This window comes from Protomyctophum parallelum (genome assembly GCF_964188405.1).
Source record: "Protomyctophum parallelum genome assembly, chromosome: 20".
Taxonomy (NCBI): Eukaryota; Metazoa; Chordata; class Actinopteri; order Myctophiformes; family Myctophidae; genus Protomyctophum; species Protomyctophum parallelum.
The window spans coordinates 13,520,116-13,547,983 of record NC_139718.1 but is presented as its reverse complement, the minus strand read 5'-3'; the positions used below and the strand labels follow the sequence as shown (position 1 = coordinate 13,547,983).

Here is a 27,868-nt window from a genome sequence, read left to right as displayed (position 1 = left end):
GGAGGCGTGAGCTGACTGACTGACAGACAGGTTTTGCAGGTTTTCATAGTAATCGGTGACCTCCGGTCACAAAAAAAGAAATATAAAGCCACATAGCTCAGTGACAGTGGGGTGGGCCAAAATAGACTACCAGTGAGAAAAGGCCTGTAAGAAACAATATTCAGTAATCAGTAACATAATTCTTTGTGACAGCACCTTTGTCAGTAGACCTAGCTTTTAACCTGAACCATACATCCAGTAGGCCTATAGTCCAGCCAAATAACAGAGTCGAGATTCGGTTACAGTCAAGTTACAATACAACAAAAGCTACCAAGGGCGGGTTGCTGTACTAGACCAATCCTTTTGTCTACTTTGATAATGAGGAGGAAGTAAATTTGGAGGAAGTTGGAACACCACAAAATCACTTCAAGACTGAATTCACAGCCTCAATCTGATACTATTGCATATTAACTACGGTTAATAGGTCTATGCTACATCTGTCATAGCTACTGATCACTTCAGAATAAAAAATTCTCCAAAATTCAGGCAATGTTTCTTAAGTACTTTCACTATGCAGCCAATAGCAACATGAGACAGTTTTCTATTGGTAAACCGATACCTTTGTTCTTAAAAGTTTTATTTTCACATTTCTCCCACCCACATATAAAAGTATACACACAATGAACAATTCCACAATACACTGGTTATGTATTAACCATTTTGTTTCCCCAGAATTTCTCTGAAATGTAGGCAAAGAAAATCATTGTGATGATGAGTCAATGTTTAACAGGCTGATCATCATTAAGAGCGGTATGCGTGCATTGTTCTAACAAATGTACTTGTATACACAAAGGACAACATATAATAGATACATTTTGACTGTACAGGAAAAAAAAAAAAAAAAATCAATACCAATGCAGACAATTCTGCTCTTCTAGTGTTTCCAACAAGTTAATTGTTGGATGAGAATATAAGAACAGATTGTACGTTTGGGTGAGGTTCTAGAATATGATCAATAATTATTATATTATTACCGGCTTTGGGTAAAGACTGCTAAATGGTGGTTCACAATTTAGGATCACACTACAATATGTTTGAGCACTATAGGCACAAGCAGGCTTTTGATACTTACATAAGATACATAAGATACAACTGTCTTGTATTAGATACTTTATCTATATTATGGTGGGTGTATACACCACGCTTTGGATAATGTCTTGGCTTCTGTACGGTCACCCGGCACCTATATACAAAAATCTATAATCATTCCGAGATGGCCAAACATTCTAGGAAAAAAAAAAGTTTTTTTAATGCAAAACTGTCCTATAGTGCAAATTGCAAACCCTTGATTACATGGACAAAATAATAATAAAGATAATATAGCAGAGAGGATGCTAGGGAAACCCAAAACCAAGTTGTCTCCGTCCATTAGCCTACTGGTTGATTAAAATGGCATTGACATCTAGGATTATGAGAGAAGGATGGGATTCATCTTAAAAGTTCTTGGAAGCAGTTTAGCACTTGGAGACATCTTTCATAATCTACTGTGATGACACAGACCGATCCTCCCCTTATAATCCTAGATTGACAGGAAAGAGGCAGGCAAGCTTAGCTCCTTAGAGCTGCCAATCTGGACTGCATCTCTTCAATGTCCTCTTCCGACTCATCCTCAGAGGCTGCAGTAGCCCCTGCAGGCTCCATTTCGGGCAGGGCATCTGTGACTTTGCTGGGTGCTTTGCCTAGGGCACCTAACAATGAAAGCAGATAGATGTTTAGAGAAATACATTGAGGAATAACAAGTTAATTCACAGTTGCAGGCCATTATCGCACTACCAGAATCAGAGAGGCAACGTCGTTGTGTGTGACTACGGACTCTTCTTCACGTATCCGTCTATGATCTAAGCGTATTATCCCACCCTCAATGTCTTCACATATTGTACAGTTGATATAAAATGCATTATTCAGGCACATTTCAACCACCTCTTTTGACCATTAGGCCCACTCTATGCAACGTCATCAAACAGCGATGCGCACACACACACACACACACACAACTTTACCAAATAATGTCACTCTCCATATACTGCTTTTGTAATTCTTGTCTGTAGTACCAAAGCAGGGTAGGGTAGTCAGAGGAAATCAGTTGAAACATTTCTCAGAATGCTGCAAACAAAGTTCAGCTTTAACACATAGTCCTTGTGATACATTTAATAATCAGTTTACCTGCTGTGATTTCAAAGAGGATCTTGTCAACCTCTGCCTCCGCCTCCTCCTCCATGTCCTCACCATCTTCCATGCTCTCAAATGTGTCCTCCATCATTTCCTCAATGATGCCAGCCTAGGAGATGAATAGGTACAGCACAAATAACCACACAGCGTACTGTGATGATAATAATAAACTTTATTCATATACGTAGCACCTTTCATGACATGTGCTTTCCATAAAAGAGAAAACATAAATATAAATAAATACACAGAAACAGCAAGCAAAAACACAGAGTAACATTAAAACAAATAGCAAAGAACATAAAACGGTAACAAATCAGGCAGAGCAGTGATGAATAAGAACACAGATTTTAAAAACTCAACTAAAAGCAAGAGTGAAGAGGTGGGTCTTGAGCTGTGCTAAAGAGGGTGCCTGTCTGCTGTAGTGGGAGTTTATATTTTTAGATGCCATTTTTAGAGTTTTAGGTAACTCTAGCTACCACATTTTTAACAAGTTGAAGTCTGTCAGTTGTTTTATTTGGTAGGCCAGAAAAACTTGCATTGCCGTAATCAATCAACATTTTTGCATTGTCTAATGACAGTCAGATAGGCTCTATAATTCATGCAATGTTAATAAGATGAAAAAAGGCAGTCTTGGTAGCCGCCTAGCCGGATTAATGTGCATATTGAAATACAATTCAGAATCAATAATAAGCCCCAGGTTATTTTACTGTGGAGTTGCTTTCTACAGTCAGGTTACAGAGTATATTTATTATTGATTCTTTCTGCTGTACAATTTAAAGCCAGACATTATTTTAACCAATCTATATAATAGAGTACCGGTATGTTAATACAATATGACTTGGACATTTGTAGTGTTGTCTCATGGACATAATACCTACGTACATTTTATGTCCATTGTTTCTCTCCAGATGTTTGTCCAAAACCAGGGTCTAAATTTCTCAGTGGAATAGTAGGAAGACAACCTTCGGTACTGTGCTAGTTATATTAACATGACATAAGGATTACTTGAAATAACATTTCAGTCCTTGTAATAAGTTCCAGATAGGAGCTTTAAGTCATGTTGAACTTTGTTGTAGCCTTGGGATATTTAACCTGGCCATGATATAACGAGTAGAATAATAATGTGGTAATCAGAAGATCACCGGTTCCCCTCAGATGACCATTTGAGCTAGCCTTGCGTAGCCATACTAATATCACTGCGTGGATATTAGTCTGGTCCCTCTCAGTATTAGGATTTTCCCCAAGGGGCGGTTACAAAAAGATTCAAACGGACAACATTGGTTAGACCTACAACCAATCAGAGCAGCGCAGCCCGCTTGACTGTCCCTCTGGTCTCCCCTCGGCACGCTTCCCTCACACTTAGTTACCCTAAAAAACACGTCAACTCAATTCTATTGTAACTAAGATAATAGATAGAAATTCTGAATTTTTAATGCGATATTTAGCCAGTACGAGCACAAACGTCCCGTTTACTGCTATGGTGCCATCCATATTTGCATACCATAATGAATACCGTAAAGCCAAGTAATGCTTGCCGTTTCATTATACAGTATATTGGCAGTTTGCGATATAGAAGATATCTCACCAATATTTGATCTTACATTATGGCAAGGTAACAATAGAGCATATGCTCATGCATAAAGTGAGTGCATTTTAATACAATCAGATTTACTTTTCTGTTTGGATATATGGACCGTCAAGGCCAGAAAGTATTCTTTTGCGACTCAGTTTTTGTTTTAACTTTCAGGTATGATGATGTTGTCACCAGGGCTCCAGACTAACTTTTTCACAGGTAGCACTGGTGCCACCTACCTTTTCAGTTGGTAGCGCCACCACAAATTAGGTAGAACTTATTCTTTGTATAGCGTGGTATTAATACATGACCTTATCACCAAGGCTAGCAAAGGTTTTCTTGGCTGAAGCATAAACGCCTTAAATTAAGCACATAACATAGAATATTTATATTTGATCACTCACACATACACACACACCAATCAGGCAATAAACAGAAATGAGACACGCCTTACCTTCTGCAAGGGCATGTTCCACATGGCCAATAAGGATATTTAACACTGAGGTGCCCACAATGTTTACTTGCCCACTCTTCCTGTACCCTTTTGCAATGTGAAATGCCACCAAATTCGTAATCCTTTTTGCTTCTGTCTTTATATGGAATGAAGCCCCAACATGAAGCTGATGTGATTTTATTGTGAATGGAAACGTTTCTGAACGTCTCTGATCTACAAGCTCACGTGTGGTCTGGTGGACGTGACGTGTTGTGAGCTTGTAAATCTGCTATTTTCAGCATGAAACATATACCAGAAGAATATACCAGGTTTCATGTGGGAGATGTATTTTTTTGGCCGAGGCGATCATGTATGTAGCCTGCACTCGGTGCAAAATAACAAGCTATTGGAAGCTATTCTTCGGTGGCACTATGTTGAATCAAACAATAAGTTTACCTCAGTGTTGGGGACATGTTCTGTGTCTGCTGTCTCCGTGGATTCAGCGCGAGTATCATCATCCAGTTGTAAAATGCATGCAGAGTGCACTGCACGCTCAAACTTAAGTGCACGGCTGAGATTGTTGCTGAAATCTTTGTTTTGTTTTTTTCGGGGTTGATCAGTGAGCGCACCGCTGCCGCGTTGTACGTGACTCACGTGTGCAGACAGACAGACACTCAGGCAGGCAGAGGGGGAGCGAGAGAGAGACAGGTGAGACTCGGCGGAATGAGCCAGAAGAAAGTAATATTTTATTATCGCACTAATGCCTGTGCCTCATGGTTGAGGACAATAAGTGAAAGCAATAAGTAGCACCGGTGCGACCTCGTAAAATTTTAACTCGCACCGTAAACCTAATAGGTTGCACACTGGAGCCCTGGATGTCACGCATATAACTCACAATAGTGGTCTTCAAGGGACAAGAAGGTGGCTGCACACACTGGTAGCCAAAGTGCAAATGCCAACAGCCAAAACGCTGGTTTCTTTACTCTGCGTCCTATAATATAATATTGGTACTTTGGGTACCAGTGTGTGCAGCCACCTTCTTGTCTCTGGAAGACCACCATTTATTTTATTCTGCCGTGGACCGGCACCACTAGGACCTTGGTGTACATAGTAGTCTTGTGCTTTAATTTATATTCCACCACGCGAGGTGTCTCTTGCCAAAGAAGAACAGATTTACTCTACACAAGGCATTGATAGCTTGTATATCTGTTCTTCTTGGCAAGGGACACACCATCATAATACCAGTACATAGTATAAATTATAGGCTATATTACTGACCTTCATCATTTCCTTTGAGAGGTCCCTCATCGTGGCTTGGATCTCTGGGATTTTAACTAGGCTCTGCATGGCTTTCATCACCTCTGTGCTCTTCTGAATTGCCCCAGCTACACGCAGCACAGCTGGAAACACACAAACAGAATTCACTTTTCTAACACCAACAATACACAATATTAAGTTACAAACTGTCAGATTAACAACCCGATAGAAGCCTGAGAGGCATACAGTATTTGGCTCAGTTAGGACCAGATGGTAACTTACGTCATGTTGTAGTCACTGGTTTGTAGTTATCAGGCCGAACAACTGAACCAGAATTATGTATTACCCTGAACCAGTATTACCCAAAATTCCACGTGATCAAGGGCATCATAATTTTAGGGCCTACCCAATAAAAGCCTTGAAGCTTGTAGTTTGTTTGATAAGCCTATATCTTTTATTACAACTCGTAGCGACTGGCGAGACAAAAAACAAACATGGGGGGACCAAAACAAAGAGACACCGAAAAAACCGAACTACCTAACCGGAATAGATTTTACCATCCGGTCTAGACCACGCCTAGACCAGATCACACAGGCAATTTAAGAACACAGAACAGGTTTTCCTCCAAGGTGGAAAGTCTGGTGACACAAGGTTAACCCAATAGTAGAACAACCAGGCCTTTAACACAAAAAACTACCAGAATAATGAACCCTGAGTGTGAATATAGCAATTCTAGCAGGAATATTTCATTACTTACAAAGCTGGTTCTTCATGCCGAGTTGTATGGAGTTCATGTGGGCTTTAGAAGCATAGAGCTTGCTGATGGCTCGCCTTGACTGGATCAGCTCCTTAGCTAGAATCACACACACATCCCTCTGTCCCTTCTTCGCTGCATCTTTGATGGATCTCTTGACTTTCTCCTCCTCTCTCTGAATGTCTGAAAAACATTAGATATTATATTGTTGAGTTGTGACTTTATTATTTTTAAATAATTACCACAAACTACACCATATATTGTAATACATTCATATTTAAAGTGCTGTAATAATTGTTTTGTTAAAATAAGGTAAGCCGTTTATATTCCAATAGCAACCATTGTTATTGAGTCTATTGCAGTGGCAGGGGAGTGAGGGGACTCAACTCAAAACAACAATTTCATGCAATCAGGAACGAGAACTAATAGATCTATGACACTGGATAAACAAGTGAAATCGGAAGTGATTCATAAAAACAAATGAGCAGACAAAATTGGAACACAAGCTGCTAAATTATGTTTTGGGTGTTCTCTCTCCTGATGGGATGAGTGTTTAACCCACCAGATAATACTGGAGACCTGTTACTGAACAAACATGTCGGAATCAAACACTATTAGAATGAGCTTTAACTTTATATCAATAAACATTTTGTTTACAAAACAATATAACTTACAGCACCTTCAAATGATTAAATAATCTGTAAACGACAAATATTGAGATCTCACCTCGAATCTGTCTGTCAATCACTCTCATCTCCTTCCTAATTTTGAGAGACCATTCATTGATCTGAAATGGGACATTTATCGTCTTTATCAACATTGTTTGGGTTGGTAGAGTCATAGAGATAGGTGAAAAACTAAAACTTAACCTTAAAATATGTGTAAAATAAGACCATGTAAATGTTTATAGGCTTCTTGGATAAACCACTGCTCAAAAGTGAGGTTTGTTTACATCCGAGCTAACAGCTGACTCGTGTAAGCAGCCATGCTAGCTAGCTGTATACAAAAGCACATTATGACGTTTTAAACATGTTGGTGACAGTGTAGAAGAGATTCAAAGATGAAACGAAGACAAATATTTGCTGGAGAAACAACAAACGTTAAGAATATTATTTTTAAGTTATTTCATATTATTGTTGTTGTCGTGCTAGCAAGTGCAAGTGCAACAGCTTGGAGAAATCAGACTAAGCTAACAGTTACTAGCGACTCCCATGTGTGTTGCGTATCTAACTACAGCTATCTTATTAGCTTAATACTACACAAAATATTTCTCTACTCACCAGATCTTTTGGTGGCTTTTCGTGTGTTCTCCCGAATAGTCCCATTGTAACTTAAGACGTTTAGCTAAACTACTAGTAGCCAGCTACAGCTAGCAAGCTCGAGGCAGCGTCTAGTGAGCTAATCTAGTGAGCTAATTTAAGACTTCCGGTGGACGATCTCTTCAAAATAAGAGTACCCTCTAGAGTATTGAAAAAAAGTTTAATTTGCACATTAAAACTACAAATTAAGCATTTAAATGATGCTATATGATGCTATAAGACACACATTATGTTTCTGTGTAAGAATAAGTAATTAAATCCTTATAATAATAATAATAAAGTTATCTAAATGGATAAATGCTATTCACTGGAGTGCATGGACTTTATAAAGTGGACACTGGACAAAAGACGGCTCCGCAAGGCAACTATCTGGACATACCCACGCGTTCGGGGAGATGTCCTATACCACACCCCACTCTCCGCTAAGCGGGAGAGGTGTAAAATTCACAGTAGCAGACCTTCTACTGGGGTCAAGGCTGACAAAAAGTACCGTTTCCGGACCCAGAATGGACACTGGACAAAAGACGGCTCCGCGAGGCAACTATCTGGACATACCCACGCGTTCGGGGAGATGTCCTGTACCACACCCCACTCTCCGCTAAGCGGGAGAGGTGTAAAATTCACAGCAGCAGACCTTCTACTGTGGTCAACGCTGAAAAAAGTACCGTTTCCGGACCCAGAATGGACACTGGACAAAGAGGCCTCCGCGAGGCAACTATCTGGACATACCCACACGTTCGGGGAGATGTCCTCTACCACACCACACTCTCCGCTAAGCGGGAGAGGTGTAAAATTCACAGCAGCAGACCTTCTACTGGGGTCAATGCTGACAAAAAGTACCGTTTCCGGACCCAGAATGGACACTGGACAAAGAGGCCTCCGCGAGGCAACTATCTGGACATACCCACGTGTTCGGGGAGATGTCCTCTACCACACCCCACTCTCCGCTAAGAGAGAGAGGTGTAAAATTCACAGCAGCAGACCTTCTACTGGGGTCAACGCTCAAAAAAGTGCTGTGCCTTGGGGCATTGACATGAAATCACTTTCTCTACACAAGCTAAGTCAGGTCAAGGAGTTACCTCTAGCTTTGGAATGGGTGTCACTTGTGTGCGTTGATTGCATCTGTCTGTGCATTTATGCATTTGTTTGTCCTGACGAAACTTGATTATTTCTCGACTGTTTATTTTCTCGTATGACACGACATAGAAACTACTTGTGACTACTGTCTTTGTGTGCTGTCGAGCGGATGTTCTTTGCATCAGCTCAAAGGTATAGCCTGCTGTGTCATTCGATTCATTTGTCCAGATATGCCATTTATGATCTTTAAGGATGTACAATGACGCATATGGTGGCCTGTCGAAAAATACACACATACTGGTCAAAGCATACTCATTTTGGTGGTACAGACAGGATAAATTGAACGTTTTTGGAATTTTTGTGCCAGCTCTTAACAGGAGAAGTAAGGTCTGTGGGCTGTTAATTACTTCATATGTTGATAAGCTCTTTTCCTGCTGACATGTTTCACATTGTTCAGATTGAGCAGGTAATATTTGTGCAATAGTGTCTAAGATGCCTTTTTGTGACACGTCAAGTGGCTGCACTATGAATTGTGACATGTTCTTTGTAGATGGTAAGGCCTTGTCACCACATTGAGTACAACTATACAGACTAAGACTTTTCAGGCAAAGCAGGTCATCTCCAAGGAAAGGAGACCGAAGTGTGTATTCTACAAATCTATTTAATATGGTGCATACTTCTGTCCTAGAACATTTCTGAGACACTAATGACACTGATGTGTTGGCTAGATTGAATTTCTCAAGTTTCCGTCTAAATGTTGAGTCCTGCGCTGCTGCTTCTTCAAGCCGTGTGTGACATTTTTTGATAGCAGATGTCTGTTGTAGAAATGTTAGAATTGGTAATGGTATAGCTTCACACATATTGTCATTTAGACTTTCATTGCATAAAACCACATCATCATCATCTTCTTCCAAATTGTCCTCCGTTATTGTTCTGTTAATTGCTTTCAACTGTCCAGGCACAGAATGTACAGATGTCTGTATGTTTTGCTTGAACAACTGTGTGGACACCACACATACTCAACCAAACTACTAGTTTGTGTATAAAATCTAATGGGTCATTGTGCATTCCTAAGGCCAAGTAAGATGCTATTCACTAGTTGTTGAGTGACACCACAGATTGTTTTGCAATCAAATGTGTGACCTGGATTTTGAAAAAACGCTTGAATGAGAGCTGCTAAATTCCCCGGCATAGATGACAACTGAACCATCGAAGTAGGTGTCAATGGTTTCAATTTATCTTGTACTACTTGTAGATGCAGTATACCCACGCGTTCGGGGAGATGTCCTGTACCACACCCCACTCTCCGCTAAGTGGGAGAGGTGTAAAATTCACGGCATCAGACCTTCTACTGAGGTCAACGCTCAAAAAAGTGCTGTGCCTTGGGGCATTGACAATTATTTAATTAACGAATTAAATAACCTTATTTTATTCTGAAGGCAACCGGATGTCTTAAATTAGCTAGCTCTCAGACAGGAAGTTCTAAATTAGCTCATAAGACGGAGCCAAATATCTGTCTGAGAGTGGAGCCTGCCTGGCAAATGACATGGGGGGTCCTTTTTGTGGGCTTGGCCGAAAGTGGGCGTTACCAAAAGGTGGGCGTGGCCATGGCCGCCAGAAGTCTGTCAGATTTTGACAGCTTCAAATTAGTGTTAAACATAATATAACCCAATTGACTCCAGTCCTCTCTGTTTAATATATCTATAATGAAACTATATAAACTATGCATATACCATGAAGTGCTATGACTACTAGCTCTGGTCCATAGCTCTAATGCGTTTCATTTAGAGCTATGTTACTCTAAACTTCCCCGCTCGCATGAATGCAGACCAGCCTCTACTCTTTGGCGTAAATAAAAAGAACGTTTTTGCTACACATAAAAACAAAGGCGAGTTGTGTCATTAGAAAGCCTACTTTGGTAATTGGTTCTAGTTCTAGTGAACAGAAATAATAAATAAATAGACTTGGTAACCTAACTGTAGGGAGTGCAAACACATTAAAGAACCTGGGGGTTATCATCTATGAAAAGGCAACACAATGAGCAGAAAATAAAAATGAACCATGTAAATACAACAAATTGAGCAGAGCACTGCAGGGAGTTGAACCCCATTCCGGTAAACCAGAAGTACCACAACCAGTGCCTTGGTTTTTGTTTTGTTTTACGAGGTCCATTCGTTGAAATGTAAATTTTGCATTGCAACGGTAAAGTAATTTCACAATTGACATTGTAGGCAATAATTAATAACGGTATGGCACCAGGCCAAAGCCATGGGGATAGAGTATGTTTTGCACTCTGAGTGAGTGTGTGTGTGTGTGTGTGTCCGTCAGTTTGTTAACAGCTAATCTCCAGCACCATTAACCCGGTCGATGCCAAATTTTGCACACACACTCCCTGGATGCCAACGATGAACCTCTGTCCCAAACTTTCCAGAACGGCCTGTATAGCACCACACATTTTTGTATGCCCTCCGAGACTATGGACTATAGCCTTTCGCTTTTCCGCGATTTAACCTTTTTTCAAATCGTGAACAATGATGAAGAATCGCGCACTATAGCATGCCACTTAATGACCTTGGGGTCATCAAGGTCATTGATATTGATCAATAACCTTGAGCAGTATAAATGACCTTCAATAAGACTAGTAAATGACCTTGACCAGTATAAATGACCTTGACAAGTACAAATGACCTTGACCAGTATAAATGACCGTGACCAGTATATGACTGACCAGTATAAATTACCTTCATGAGACTAGTAAATGACCTTGACCAGTATAAATGACCTTTAGAAGACTAGTAAATGATCTTCACCAGTATAAATGACCTTTAGAAGACTAGTAAATGATCTTCACCAGTATAAATGACCTTGACCAGTATGCGGTCCGTGACCATGGACTATAGCCTTTTGCTTTTCCTTGATTTTCACCTTAAAAAAATCCTCAACAATGATGAAGAATCGCACACTATAGCGTGCCGCTCAATGACCTGAGACCATGGACCAATGAATGAAATACAACACATTGAGCAGGGCACTGCAGGGAGTTGAACCCCGTTCCGGTAAACCAGAAGTCCGACACCAGTGCCTTAGTTTTTGTGTTGTTGTTCATTTAAAGGTCCAGGTGTGCATACGCATGTGCCCCTGTGTGTGTAGGTGCATGTGTGCATGTGTGTGCACGCTTCAATGACCACTGTTGGACCCAATGGCGATCAAGGACCTCAGGGAGCCACCCATAATTCACAACGGTCACAGCGAACTCTGTTGCATCACAACTGGTGGCCAACAGTCGTAACCAACACCGCCACGACCCACAGGAGAATACCATCGCACAGTGGTATCAGACCAACCACAATCAGCCAGCCCTCAAACCAAACCCTTCGACCTAGAAGAACTCAAAACTGCAATGGGAAAGTTGAAACCCGGAAAAGCAGCAGGGATTGATGACATACTGGCAGAAATTATACAGCACCTGGAACCTAACGCAAAGACCTGGCTCGTGGGGATGCTGAACACATGCATGGCACAGAAAACCATCCCTTCTGTCTGGAGAAAAGCCAAAGTGGTTGCAATCCCCAAACCTGGCAAAGACCCATCATCCTCAAAGAGCTACCGACCCATTTCCCTCCTCTGCATCACCTACAAGAGAGGCTGCTACTCCAACGCCTCATACCACTCATAGACACCAAGCTGACTAAAGACCAAGCTGGTTTCCGTCCCGTCCTGTGCTGGACAGAGCTCAACCTCACCCAACACATTGAGGATGGGTTTGAGGGAAAACAAATAACTGGAGCAGCAACTGGAGGGCGAAGCAAGCACGCAGGCAGCTTGTGCCTGCCTGCGTGCCTGCCTGCCTTCCTCATGTGGAAGCTGCATAGTTGAGTTTGTGTGTGTGTTTCTTTTTCTGTCTTTCTTTCTTAGGACGAAGATCAAGGTAGACGCCGTTGGAAGGCTCAACACAAGCCGATGCCCCTAGAGATCCATCCCAAAGCTTCCCTCAGGGAGTCCAGCAAGCCAGCTAGCCAGCAAGCCCGCCCAGTCAGCCAACGCAGCCAGCCAGCTCCGCCAGTCAGCCAGTGTAGAAAGTCAGGCTGCCAAGCCAGCGCACATCAGCCCTTGCAGTCAACCATTGTAGCCATACCAGCCTTGCTCAGTCAGCTCAGCCAGGCCTCTCTCGAGGCCTGGCTCTCTGTCTGCCTGGCCCGGTCTGCCCCGCCCTGCCTTGCAGCAACAGAACCAGCCTTGCTGGCAAGCCAGCCAGCTCAGAATACGAGCTCAGCAAGCCAGCGCAGCTGGCAAGCACGCAGTTAGTCTAAACCAGTTTCAGACTGGCAGGCCAAGGCAGACAGACAGGAAGACCGAGGCGCCTAGGCAGGCAGACAGGCCAGGAAGGCAACAAAGTGCAGGCAGGGGGACTGTCCGGCCTAAGGCTGCGCTGCAAGGGTTGGAGCCTGGCCAGCTCCTGCTGGTCTAGACTGAGTGGCTGTGGCTGCACAGTAAGGCTGCGGTAACCTAGTCTGGGCTTGCTGCTGCACTGGCTTGCTCAGCTCGCATTCTGAGCTGGCTGGCTTTCCAGAAAGGCTGGTTCTGTTGCTGCAAGGCAGGGCAGGGCAGACCGGGCCAGGCAGACAGAGAGCCAGGCCTCAGGAGAGGCCTGGCTGAGCTGACTGAGCAAGGCTGGTATGGCTGCAATGGCTGACTGCAAGGGCTGATATGCTCTGGCTTGGCAGCCTGACTTTCTACACTGGCTGACTGGCGGAGCTGACTGGCTGCGTTGGCTGACTGGGCAGGCTTGCTGGCTAGCTGGCTTGCTGTGCTCCCTGAGGGAAGCTTTGGGATGGATCTCTAGGGGCATCGGCTAGTGTTGAGCCTTCCTATGGCGTCTACCTTGATCTCCGTCCTAAGAAAGAAAGACAGAAAAAGAAAGACACACAAACCCAACTATGCAGCTTCCACCTGAGGAACCGAGACGCGAGAAAAGAACTGAGCGTCACTTGGGATGGTCACAAACTCTCCAACCATACCCACCCCATGTATCTTGGAGTTACACTGGACAGGACACTCTTCTTAAAAAAAACACCTGGAGAACACAAAAGCCACGGTCAACACCCACAATAACATCCTGTGAAAACTAGTGAACTCCCAAGTGGGGCGCAGACCCACAAACAATCCGTGCAACTGCCATGGCCCTGTCTTTCTCTACAGCAGAGTATTCCTGCTCAAGCTGGAGCCGATCACGTCACACCAAATTGGTCGACACAGCCCTAAATGACACCTGTCGCATCATCACGGGATGGGTCAAGAAAACACCTGTCCCGTCCGTGCCTTTATGCGCTAGCCGGCACCTCCCCCCGCACATCAGACGACTGTGTAACGCTCAAGATGAATGGAAAACACAGGAGATAGACAGTGAAGTCTGGAATGAAATGATAGAGAACACCTCACACACACAGTTTCCTTTCGTGGCTGTTTACATTCGAGGGTCGCCGGTCCTCTCAAACGGAACAGTTTAACGTCATGCCCAGGACGAAAAGATATAGAGAACACCATAATGACAAATGACAAATAACAGCAGGAAGGCATGGGCCACAATCCACCGTCTTGGCAAAGACCACACCACCCATAATTCACAACGGTCACAGCAAATTCTGTTGCATCACAACTAGTGTAGGTATTGGATGGAACCCGCACACCACAGGTATAAGAAAGACGTGATGCAGAGGAGGGAAATGGGTCGGTAGCTCTTCGGGGATAATGGGTCTTTGCCAGGTTTAGGGATTGCAACCACTTTGGCCTTTTTCCAGACAGAAGGGGTGGTTTTCTGTGCTGTGCATGTGTTCAGCATCCCCACAAGCCAGGGCCTTGAGTTAGGTCCCAGGTGCTGTATCATTTCTGCCAGTAGGTCATCAATCCCTGCTGCTTTTCCGGGTTTCAACTTTCCCATTGCAGTTTCAAGTTCTTCTAGGTCGAAGGGTTTGGTTTGAGTGATGGCTGATTATGGTTGGTCTGATACCACTGTGCGATGGTATTCTATGTGGGTCGGTGGCGGTGTTGGTTACAACTGTTGGCCACCAGTTGTGACCAAGACCGCCACCAACCCACAGGAGAATACCATCGCACAGTGGTATCAGACCAACCACAATCAGCCAGCCTTCAAACCAAACCCTTCGACCTAGAAGAACGTGAAACTGCAATGGGAAAGTTGAAACCCGGAAAAGCAGCAGGGATTGATGACCTACTAGCAGAAATGATACAGCACCTGGGACCTAACGGAAAGACCTGGCTTGTGGGGATGCTGAACACATGCATAGCACAGAAAACCATCCCTTCTGTCTGGAAAAAGGCCAAAGTGGTTGCAATCCCTAAACCTGGCAAAGACCCATTATCCCCAAAGAGCTACCGACCCATTTCCCTCCTCTGCATCACCTACAAGCCTATCCCGTCACACCAAATTGGTCGACACAGCCCTAAATGACACCTGTGGCATCATCATAGGATGCATCAAGACAACACCTGACCCTGTCCCAACACCTGTTTACATTCGAGGGTCGCCGGTCCTCTCGAACGGAACAGTTTAACGTCATGCCCAGGACGAAAAGATATAGAGAACACCAACATGACAAATAACAGCAGGAAGGCATGGGCCACAATCCACCGTCTTGGCAAAGACCACACCACCCATAATTCACAACGGTCACAGCAAACTCTATTGCATCACAACTGGTGTAGTTATTGGATGGAGCCCGCACACCACCAAAAAAAAGAAAAACAACATACTATAGTATGCCCTCCGTGACCATGGACTTTAGCCTTTCGCTTTTCTGCAATTTAACCTTTTTTCAAATCCTCAACAATGATGAAGAATCGCGCACTATAGCGTGCCACTTAATGACCTTGACCAATATCAATGACCTTGAGCAGTATAAATTACCTTCAATAAGACTAGTAAATGACCTTGACCAGTATAAATGACCTTGACAAGTACAAATGACCTTGACCAGTATAAATGACCTTCACCAGTAGAAATGACCGTGACCAGTATATGACTGTGACCAGTATAAATTACCTTCATGAGACTAGTAATTGACCTTGACCAGTATAAATGACCTTTAGAAGACTAGTAAATGATCTTCACCAGTATAAATGACCTTTAGAAGACTAGTAAATGATCTTCACCAGTATAAATTACCTTGACCAGTATGCGGTCCGTGACCATGGACTATAGCCTTTTGCTTTTCCTTGATTTTCACCTTTAAAAAAACCTCAACAATGATGAAGAATCGCACACTATAGCGCGCCGCTCAATGACCTGAGACCATGGACCAATGAATGAAATACAACACATTGAGCAGGGCACTGCAGGGAGTTGAACCCCGTTCCGGTAAACCAGAAGTCCGACACCAGTGCCTTAGTTTTTGTGTTGTTGTTCATTTAAAGGTCCAGGTGTGCATACGCATGTGCCCCTGTGTGTGTAGGTGCATGTGTGCATGTGTGTGCACGCTTCAATGACCACTGTTGGACCCAATGGCGATCAAGGACCTCAGGGAGCCACCCATAATTCACAACAGTCACAGCGAACTCTGTTGCATCACAACTGGTGGCCAACAGTCGTAACCAACACCGCCACGACCCACAGGAGAATACCATCGCACAGTGGTATCAGACCAACCACAATCAGCCAGCCCTCAAACCAAACCCTTCGACCTAGAAGAACTCAAAACTGCAATGGGAAAGTTGAAACCCGGAAAAGCAGCAGGGATTGATGACATACTGGCAGAAATTATACAGCACCTGGAACCTAACGCAAAGACCTGGCTCGTGGGGATGCTGAACACATGCATGGCACAGAAAACCATCCCTTCTGTCTGGAGAAAAGCCAAAGTGGTTGCAATCCCCAAACCTGGCAAAGACCCATCATCCTCAAAGAGCTACCGACCCATTTCCCTCCTCTGCATCACCTACAAGAGAGGCTGCTACTCCAATGCCTCATACCACTCATAGACACCAAGCTGACTAAAGACCAAGCTGGTTTCCGTCCCGTCCTGTGCTGGACAGAGCTCAACCTCACCCAACACATTGAGGATGGGTTTGAGGGAAAACAAATAACTGGAGCAGCAACTGGAGGGCGAAGCAAGCACGCAGGCAGCTTGTGCCTGCCTGCGTGCCTGCCTGCCTTCCTCATGTGGAAGCTGCATAGTTGAGTTTGTGTGTGTGTTTCTTTTTCTGTCTTTCTTTCTTAGGACGAAGATCAAGGTAGACGCCGTTGGAAGGCTCAACACAAGCCGATGCCCCTAGAGATCCATCCCAAAGCTTCCCTCAGGGAGTCCAGCAAGCCAGCTAGCCAGCAAGCCCGCCCAGTCAGCCAACGCAGCCAGCCAGCTCCGCCAGTCAGCCAGTGTAGAAAGTCAGGCTGCCAAGCCAGCGCACATCAGCCCTTGCAGTCAACCATTGTAGCCATACCAGCCTTACTCAGTCAGCTCAGCCAGGCCTCTCTCGAGGCCTGGCTCTCTGTCTGCCTGGCCCGGTCTGCCCCGCCCTGCCTTGCAGCAACAGAACCAGCCTTGCTGGCAAGCCAGCCAGCTCAGAATACGAGCTCAGCAAGCCAGCGCAGCTGGCAAGCACGCAGTTAGTCTAAACCAGTTTCAGACTGGCAGGCCAAGGCAGACAGACAGGAAGACCGAGGCGCCTAGGCAGGCAGACAGGCCAGGAAGGCAACAAAGTGCAGGCAGGGGGACTGTCCGGCCTAAGGCTGCGCTGCAAGGGTTGGAGCCTGGCCAGCTCCTGCTGGTCTAGACTGAGTGGCTGTGGCTGCACAGTAAGGCTGCGGTAACCTAGTCTGGGCTTGCTGCTGCACTGGCTTGCTCAGCTCGCATTCTGAGCTGGCTGGCTTTCCAGAAAGGCTGGTTCTGTTGCTGCAAGGCAGGGAAGGGCAGACCGGGCCAGGCAGACAGAGAGCCAGACCTCAAGAGAGGCCTGGCTGAGCTGACTGAGCAAGGCTGGTATGGCTGCAATGGCTGACTGCAAGGGCTGATATGCTCTGGCTTGGCAGCCTGACTTTCTACACTGGCTGACTGGCGGAGCTGACTGGCTGCGTTGGCTGACTGGGCAGGCTTGCTGGCTAGCTGGCTTGCTGTGCTCCCTGAGGGAAGCTTTGGGATGGATCTCTAGGGGCATCGGCTAGTGTTGAGCCTTCCTATGGCGTCTACCTTGATCTCCGTCCTAAGAAAGAAAGACAGAAAAAGAAAGACACACAAACCCAACTATGCAGCTTCCACCTGAGGAACCGAGACGCGAGAAAAGAACTGAGCGTCACTTGGGATGGTCACAAACTCTCCAACCATACCCACCCCATGTATCTTGGAGTTACACTGGACAGGACACTCTTCTTCAAAAAAACACCTGGAGAACACAAAAGCCACGGTCAACACCCACAATAACATCCTGTGAAAACTAGTGAACTCCCAAGTGGGGCGCAGACCCACAAACAATCCGTGCAACTGCCATGGCCCTGTCTTTCTCTACAGCAGAGTATGCCTGCTCAAGCTGGAGCCGATCACGTCACACCAAATTGGTCGACACAGCCCTAAATGACACCTGTCGCATCATCACGGGATGGGTCAAGACAACACCTGTCCCGTCCGTGCCTTTATGCGCTAGCCGGCACCTCCCCCCGCACATCAGACGACTGTGTAACGCTCAAGATGAATGGAAAACACAGGAGATAGACAGTGAAGTCTGGAATGAAATGATAGAGAACACCTCACACACACAGTTTCCTTTCGTGGCCGTTTACATTCGAGGGTCGCCGGTCCTCTCGAACGGAACAGTTTAACGTCATGCCCAGGACGAAAAGATATAGAGAACACCATAATGACAAATAACAGCAGGAAGGCATGGGCCACAATCCACCGTCTTGGCAAAGACCACACCACCCATAATTCACAACGGTCACAGCAAACTCTGTTGCATCACAACTGGTGTAGGTATTGGATGGAGCCCGCACACCACAGGTATAAGAAAGACGTGATGCAGAGGAGGGAAATGGGTCGGTAGCTCTTCGGGGATAATGGGTCTTTGCCAGGTTTAGGGATTGCAACTACTCCAGCCTTTTTCCAAACAGAAGGGATGGTTTTCTGTGCTATGCATGTGTTCAGCATCCCCACAAGCCAGGTCCTTGCGATAGGTCCCAGGTGCTGTATCATTTCTGCCAGTATGCCATCAATCCCTGCTGCTTTTCCGGGTTTCAACTTTCCCATTGCAGTTTCACGTTCTTCTAAGTCGAAGGGTTTGGTTTGAGGGCTGGCTGATTGTGGTTGGTCTGATACCACTGTGCGATGGTATTCTATGTGGGTCGGTGGCGGTGTTGGTTACAACTGTTGGCCACCAGTTGTGACCAAGACCGCCACCGACCCACAGGAGAATACCATCGCACAGTGGTATCAGACCAACCACAATCAGCCAGCCCTCAAACCAAACCCTTCGACCTAGAAGAACTTGAAACTGCAATGGGAAAGTTGAAACCCGGAAAAGCAGCAGGGATTGATGACCTACTGGCAGAAATGTTACAGCACCTGGGACCCAACGCAAAGACCTGGCTTGTGGGGATGCTGAACACATGCATAGCACAGAAAACCATCCCTTCTGTCTGGGAAAAGGCCAAAGTGGTTGCAATCCCTAAACCTGGCAAAGACCCATTATCCACAAAGAGCTACCGACCCATTTCCCTCTGCATCACCTACAAGGCTATATGAGAAGCTGCTACTCCAACGCCTTGTTGCCACTCATAGATACCAAGCTGACTAAAGACCAAGCTGGTTTCCGTCCCAGCCGCTCCTGTGCTGGACAGAGCTCAACCTCACCCAACACATTGAGGATGGGTTTGAGGGGAAACAAATAACTGGAGCAGCATTCAGAGATCTCTCTGCTGCCTACGACACTGTCCAACACCGCACAATGGTCAGGAAAAGCCTCCTCAACAACAGGCGCTTCTATGTCCAGTTAAATGACCAGAGGAGTAAATGGAAAGCCCAAAAGAACGGCCTCCAACAAGGTAGCGTGCTCGCCCCCCTCCTTTTCAATATCTACACAAACGACCAGCCACTACCCAATGCCTAATGCCAGCGTTTCATCTACGCCGACAACCTCTGCATTACGACCCAACAAGCAGACTTCCAGAAGATTGAGTCTGTCCTTGAAAGTGCCCTCCAAGAAATGTCAAGCTACTACAATACAACCACCTGAAACCCAACCTATAGAGAACACCTCACACACACATAATTTCCTTTCGTGGCCGTTTACATTCGAGGGTCGCTGGTCCTCTCGAACGGAACAGTTTAACGTCATGCCCAGGACGAAAAGATATAGAGAACACCAACATGTCAAATAACAGCAGGAAGGCATGGGCCACAATCCACCGTCTTGGCAAAAACCACACCACCCATAATTCACAACGGTCACAGCAAACTCTGTTGCATCACAACTGGTGTAGGTATTGGATGGAGCCCGCACACCACAGGTATAAGAAAGACGTTCTTTGTTGAAATACTGACAGCGTTTCGATCCATTTGATCTTCATCAGGTCATGTGTACACAAAACATACACTTTTATACTAAGGGAGTGCCCCCATTAAACAATCAAAATACCACATTTTGGTGCCCCTCCCATCACTGCAGGTGTGACACGTCAACCCTGAGTGAGTAGGTGGGGACCCAGACATATTGATGTAAATATAGTCTGTTCAGAAATTGTAGTGCCTCTCATAGAGCTTGTAGGTGATGCAGAGGAGGGAAATGGGTCGGTAGCTCTTCGGGGATAATGGGTCTTTGCCAGGTTTAGGGATTGCAACTACTCCAGCCTTTTTCCAAACAGAAGGGATGGTTTTCTGTGCTATGCATGTGTTCAGCATCCCCACAAGCCAGGTCCTTGCGATAGGTCCCAGGTGCTGTATCATTTCTGCCAGTATGCCATCAATCCCTGCTGCTTTTCCGGGTTTCAACTTCTCCATTGCAGTTTCACGTTCTTCTAAGTCGAAGGGTTTGGTTTGAGGGCTGGCTGATTGTGGTTGGTCTGATACCACTGTGCGATGGTATTCTATGTGGGTCGGTGGCGGTGTTGGTTACAACTGTTGGCCACCAGTTGTGACCAAGACCGCCACCGACCCACAGGAGAATACCATCGCACAGTGGTATCAGACCAACCACAATCAGCCAGCCCTCAAACCAAACCCTTCGACCTAGAAGAACTTGAAACTGCAATGGGAAAGTTGAAACCCGGAAAAGCAGCAGGGATTGATGACCTACTGGCAGAAATGTTACAGCACCTGGGACCCAACGCAAAGACCTGGCTTGTGGGGATGCTGAACACATGCATAGCACAGAAAACCATCCCTTCTGTCTGGGAAAAGGCCAAAGTGGTTGCAATCCCTAAACCTGGCAAAGACCCATTATCCACAAAGAGCTACCGACCCATTTCCCTCTGCATCACCTACAAGGCTATATGAGAAGCTGCTACTCCAACGCCTTGTTGCCACTCATAGATACCAAGCTGACTAAAGACCAAGCTGGTTTCCGTCCCAGCCGCTCCTGTGCTGGACAGAGCTCAACCTCACCCAACACATTGAGGATGGGTTTGAGGGGAAACAAATAACTGGAGCAGCATTCAGAGATCTCTCTGCTGCCTACGACACTGTCCAACACCGCACAATGGTCAGGAAAAGCCTCCTCAACAACAGGCGCTTCTATGTCCAGTTAAATGACCAGAGGAGTAAATGGAAAGCCCAAAAGAACGGCCTCCAACAAGGTAGCGTGCTCGCCCCCCTCCTTTTCAATATCTACACAAACGACCAGCCACTACCCAATGCCTAATGCCAGCGTTTCATCTACGCCGACAACCTCTGCATTACGACCCAACAAGCAGACTTCCAGAAGATTGAGTCTGTCCTTGAAAGTGCCCTCCAAGAAATGTCAAGCTACTACAATACAACCACCTGAAACCCAACCTATAGAGAACACCTCACACACACATAATTTCCTTTCGTGGCCGTTTACATTCGAGGGTCGCTGGTCCTCTCGAACGGAACAGTTTAACGTCATGCCCAGGACGAAAAGATATAGAGAACACCAACATGTCAAATAACAGCAGGAAGGCATGGGCCACAATCCACCGTCTTGGCAAAAACCACACCACCCATAATTCACAACGGTCACAGCAAACTCTGTTGCATCACAACTGGTGTAGGTATTGGATGGAGCCCGCACACCACAGGTATAAGAAAGACGTTCTTTGTTGAAATACTGACAGCGTTTCGATCCATTTGATCTTCATCAGGTCATGTGTACACAAAACATACACTTTTATACTAAGGGAGTGCCCCCATTAAACAATCAAAATACCACATTTTGGTGCCCCTCCCATCACTGCAGGTGTGACACGTCAACCCTGAGTGAGTAGGTGGGGACCCAGACATATTGATGTAAATATAGTCTGTTCAGAAATTGTAGTGCCTCTCATAGAGCTTGTAGGTGATGCAGAGGAGGGAAATGGGTCGGTAGCTCTTCGGGGATAATGGGTCTTTGCCAGGTTTAGGGATTGCAACTACTCCAGCCTTTTTCCAAACAGAAGGGATGGTTTTCTGTGCTATGCATGTGTTCAGCATCCCCACAAGCCAGGTCCTTGCGATAGGTCCCAGGTGCTGTATCATTTCTGCCAGTATGCCATCAATCCCTGCTGCTTTTCCGGGTTTCAACTTTCCCATTGCAGTTTCACGTTCTTCTAAGTCGAAGGGTTTGGTTTGAGGGCTGGCTGATTGTGGTTGGTCTGATACCACTGTGCGATGGTATTCTATGTGGGTCGGTGGCGGTGTTGGTTACAACTGTTGGCCAGTTGTGACCAAGACCGCCACCGACCCACAGGAGAATACCATCGCACAGTGGTATCAGACCAACCACAATCAGCCAGCCCTCAAACCAAACCCTTCGACCTAGAAGAACTTGAAACTGCAATGGGAAAGTTGAAACCCGGAAAAGCAGCAGGGATTGATGACCTACTGGCAGAAATGTTACAGCACCTGGGACCCAACGCAAAGACCTGGCTTGTGGGGATGCTGAACACATGCATAGCACAGAAAACCATCCCTTCTGTCTGGGAAAAGGCCAAAGTGGTTGCAATCCCTAAACCTGGCAAAGACCCATTATCCACAAAGAGCTACCGACCCATTTCCCTCTGCATCACCTACAAGGCTATATGAGAAGCTGCTACTCCAACGCCTTGTTGCCACTCATAGATACCAAGCTGACTAAAGACCAAGCTGGTTTCCGTCCCAGCCGCTCCTGTGCTGGACAGAGCTCAACCTCACCCAACACATTGAGGATGGGTTTGAGGGGAAACAAATAACTGGAGCAGCATTCAGAGATCTCTCTGCTGCCTACGACACTGTCCAACACCGCACAATGGTCAGGAAAAGCCTCCTCAACAACAGGCGCTTCTATGTCCAGTTAAATGACCAGAGGAGTAAATGGAAAGCCCAAAAGAACGGCCTCCAACAAGGTAGCGTGCTCGCCCCCCTCCTTTTCAATATCTACACAAACGACCAGCCACTACCCAATGCCTAATGCCAGCGTTTCATCTACGCCGACAACCTCTGCATTACGACCCAACAAGCAGACTTCCAGAAGATTGAGTCTGTCCTTGAAAGTGCCCTCCAAAAAATGTCAAGCTACTACAATACAACCACCTGAAACCCAACCTATAGAGAACACCTCACACACACATAATTTCCTTTCGTGGCCGTTTACATTCGAGGGTCGCTGGTCCTCTCGAACGGAACAGTTTAACGTCATGCCCAGGACGAAAAGATATAGAGAACACCAACATGTCAAATAACAGCAGGAAGGCATGGGCCACAATCCACCGTCTTGGCAAAAACCACACCACCCATAATTCACAACGGTCACAGCAAACTCTGTTGCATCACAACTGGTGTAGGTATTGGATGGAGCCCGCACACCACAGGTATAAGAAAGACGTTCTTTGTTGAAATACTGACAGCGTTTCGATCCATTTGATCTTCATCAGGTCATGTGTACACAAAACATACACTTTTATACTAAGGGAGTGCCCCCATTAAACAATCAAAATACCACATTTTGGTGCCCCTCCCATCACTGCAGGTGTGACACGTCAACCCTGAGTGAGTAGGTGGGGACCCAGACATATTGATGTAAATATAGTCTGTTCAGAAATTGTAGTGCCTCTCATAGAGCTTGTAGGTGATGCAGAGGAGGGAAATGGGTCGGTAGCTCTTCGGGGATAATGGGTCTTTGCCAGGTTTAGGGATTGCAACTACTCCAGCCTTTTTCCAAACAGAAGGGATGGTTTTCTGTGCTATGCATGTGTTCAGCATCCCCACAAGCCAGGTCCTTGCGATAGGTCCCAGGTGCTGTATCATTTCTGCCAGTATGCCATCAATCCCTGCTGCTTTTCCGGGTTTCAACTTTCCCATTGCAGTTTCACGTTCTTCTAAGTCGAAGGGTTTGGTTTGAGGGCTGGCTGATTGTGGTTGGTCTGATACCACTGTGCGATGGTATTCTATGTGGGTCGGTGGCGGTGTTGGTTACAACTGTTGGCCACCAGTTGTGACCAAGACCGCCACCGACCCACAGGAGAATACCATCGCACAGTGGTATCAGACCAACCACAATCAGCTAGCCCTCAAACCAAACCCTTCGACCTAGAAGAACTTGAAACTGCAATGGGAAAGTTGAAACCCGGAAAAGCAGCAGGGATTGATGACCTACTGGCAGAAATGTTACAGCACCTGGGACCCAACGCAAAGACCTGGCTTGTGGGGATGCTGAACACATGCATAGCACAGAAAACCATCCCTTCTGTCTGGGAAAAGGCCAACGTGGTTGCAATCCCTAAACCTGGCATAGACCCATTATCCACAAAGAGCTACCGACCCATTTCCCTCTGCATCACCTACAAGGCTATATGAGAAGCTGCTACTCCAACGCCTTGTTGCCACTCATAGATACCAAGCTGACTAAAGACCAAGCTGGTTTCCGTCCCAGCCGCTCCTGTGCTGGACAGAGCTCAACCTCACCCAACACATTGAGGATGGGTTTGAGGGGAAACAAATAACTGGAGCAGCATTCAGAGATCTCTCTGCTGCCTACGACACTGTCCAACACCGCACAATGGTCAGGAAAAGCCTCCTCAACAACAGGCGCTTCTATGTTCAGTTAAATGACCAGAGGAGTAAATGGAAAGCCGAAAAGAACGGCCTCCCACAAGGTAGCGCGCTCGCCCCCCTCCTTTTCAATATCTAAACAAACGACCAGCCACTTGAAACCCAACCCATCAAAAACCCAACTATGCAGCTTCCACCTGAGGAACCGAGACGCAAAAAAAGAACTGAGCATCACAAACTCTCAAACCATACCCACCCCATGTAACTTGGAGTTACACTGGACAGTTTAACGTCATGCCCAGGACGAAAAGTTATAGAGAACACCAACATGACAAACCCTACACTTAAACCCTCTATATTTAATAAAAAACAATTCTGGACAGGAATCCTGTATTGCAGGGGTGCCCAAAAGGTACATCGTGATCTACCAGTAATCACAAAGGCTGTGCAGGTAGACCATATGGCATGCCCCTGTATATAATCTATCACTTGAATTAAGGTGACTTGACACCAGCTCAAATGTTGCACACAAACATCAGTAGCAAAAGTACAAAGTTATTGTGACAGTAATAATTGCTATAGTGTGTGTTCAGTAACAGGAATATTCCTGTCTCTCCAGCTCTTTAATAAATAGAAAAGGGTTTAATCAGGAGTTGTAGTAGCCACAGGATAATCTAAGCGGTGGATATTGCTCTTTTCTTCATGTCTTTATGTATGTAAATTGTCTTGTTGTTTGTGTTATGTCAAATGCGTGTATATGTGTTCTGCATATACTTGGCTGCTGTGTTGCAAGTTACTGAACACACACTATAGCAATGATTACTGTCACACTATAGAGCTATTTAACACTGTTACTGAACACACACTATAGCAATGATTACTGTCACAATATAGAGCTATTTAACACTGTTACTGAACACACACACTATAGCAATGATTACTGTCACAATATAGAGCTATTTAACACTGTTACTGAACACACACTATAGCAATGATTACTGTCACAATATAGAGCTATTTAACACCGTTACTGAACACACTATAGCAATGATTACTGTCACACTATAGAGCTATTTAACACTGTTACTGAACACACACTATAGCAATGATTACTGTCACAATACAGAGCAATTTAATTTAGGTAACCAAATTGACCCCAATAGTAGATCTTTACACTCTCAATAGTTCAATTGTTGTTAAGCATCTGCTTAATTTCCAAAAAAACTACACAATTAGAGAATGTAGAAGATTGCTACTTTTGATCCTTTGATTATATAATGCTGATTGTAGCATAGTGGTTAGTGACTGAGCTTTGTTAACATGAGTGCCCGGGATCGTTTCCCACCAATTTCAAAGAATGTTTGTTGCTTCGTGCCAATTTTCACAGAATGTTTGTCCTTTTACCTACCAAACAATACTATTTTCACCTCTAGTCGATTATTTATTCAGCGTTTGAGCCACGGACCACCATTTGAGGCCATCTAGTCTCTCAGACCCATTTGAGCCACTGACCACCATTGTGAGAGTCTATTAATGTGAAATGGTGGTCCGTGGCTCAAACATGTTATCACTTTTGAAGTTACTTGTTGTGTTTAGATATGTAAATACTACTCTTTAAAGCCGTGTTTCGGTAGTCGAGTGGGTACTGTCGACGGCTAGTAAACATTGAGGCTGGGCATAGTTGTTTATAAACCTTCGACACTAACCATTCGGCTACTGAAACACTGTTTTACAGTTTCGTACAAACATCATATATAAACATCATAACAAGTAACTTCAAGTGATAGACGTTTGAACACACAAACAACAACAGCGTTAAGTATTAAATAACATTTAATCACTTACTTGCTCCGAAGACGGACCCGCGATGGTGACGTGGCACGTTCCAAACAAACACTGACCAAACCTACCTCCACGCGTCTCTTCCGTATTTGAGGGCGGCGGCACTTCCTTCCGGTGTGAGGCCACGCCCGCGAGATTTAACCGCGAATCTATTGTAGTCCTCTTACGTTACATCCGGGTCCCTTGGTCCCATCCGCTTCTAATGCAAAATAGCTACATATCTGAACGCGTGAATCTTTTTTTTTTTTACAATAACGTTATTTGTCAGAAAGGAAGCCATTGAGGGTTAAAATGGGTCTTAATGCTTCCAACTCATATAACTGTCACCAACAACACTTTTAATGATATTACATGAAGCAGACAGCCCTGTGATGAAACCTTTAGTATTACACTGTGGTTAATAGGTTTTTATTCACAATGGAATGTTATTGTACTCTTAATATATCATGGTGTAGCACAGCACAGTAGATTCATATTTCAATCGATCTGGGATGTTAAAATTGTGCAAAACTCTGTTCAATGAATGGCCTCTTCTGCTACATTAAACATTACTAAACATTAAACGTTACTTATACCTGTTATTGAGACTCCTATAGAGCATGTTGACATGGATAGCTTGGTTAGTAGTATCTCTGTTAGTTAATGCAGTTTGATTGATTAAATTAATAGCCTATTTTATTAGACAAAAATGTAGAACAGTAGTGTCATAGAGTGGAAAATGCCATTTGGTTTAATGTCACAGAATGCAGTGCCACGTAGAGCAGCATGATAAATGGTTAACTTTATAGTGTGTTCAAAAATGGCAGATCTGCAAGTTCAGTGTCTTGAATGAGATGTGCTGTGAGTTTGCATATCTGCTATTGTCCAGCATAGGACCGTTGCACAGTGAAGTATAAACAAGGCTTTAGGATTTATAAGTCGTTTTTAGAATATAATAGAATATTCACTCCAGTGAATAGCATTTATCCATTTAGATAACTTTTTGATGTTATTTAATTACTTATTTTTACACAGAAACATAATGTGTGTCTTTACAATAACTGTAATGTAATAATAATACTAATAATGTAATGTAATAATTATTAATTAAATAACCTTATTTTATTCTGAAGGCAACCGGATGTCTTAAATTAGCTAGCTCTCAGACAGGAAGTTCTAAATTAGCTCAAAAGACGGAGCCCAAGCTCGATCACCTCACCTGGCACTTCCTGACCACCACTT

At 44.9% G+C, this 27,868-nt stretch overlaps 1 protein-coding gene across 1 annotated transcript; it reads right to left on the bottom strand.

Annotated features, from left to right (window-relative positions):
• Nucleotides 1-597: 597 nt before the first annotated feature.
• chmp3 (charged multivesicular body protein 3) lies at nt 598-27,868 on the bottom strand. The gene is made up of 7 exons (XM_083792724.1): nt 27,837-27,868; nt 7,506-7,607; nt 6,952-7,012; nt 6,229-6,408; nt 5,493-5,614; nt 2,203-2,317; nt 598-1,727 (listed from the first exon to the last, which is right to left on the bottom strand). The coding sequence occupies exons 2-7, from the start codon at nt 7,548-7,550 to the stop codon at nt 1,588-1,590; spliced, it is 663 nt and encodes a 220-aa protein (XP_083648850.1). The 5' UTR covers nt 7,551-7,607; nt 27,837-27,868; the 3' UTR covers nt 598-1,587.

Bases quoted from the DNA above. Each gene is read 5' to 3' on its own strand.
- chmp3 (XM_083792724.1), bottom strand. From the start codon at position 7,550: ATGGGACTATTCGGGAGAACACACGAAAAGCCACCAAAAGATCTG. The intron at 6,409-6,951 runs GTGAGATCTCAA...AATGTTTTTCAG, and splicing joins GATTGACAGACAGATTCGAG to ACATTCAGAGAGAGGAGGAG. The intron at 1,728-2,202 runs GTAAACTGATTA...TTTCATTGTTAG, and splicing joins CCTCTTTGAAATCACAGCAG to GTGCCCTAGGCAAAGCACCC.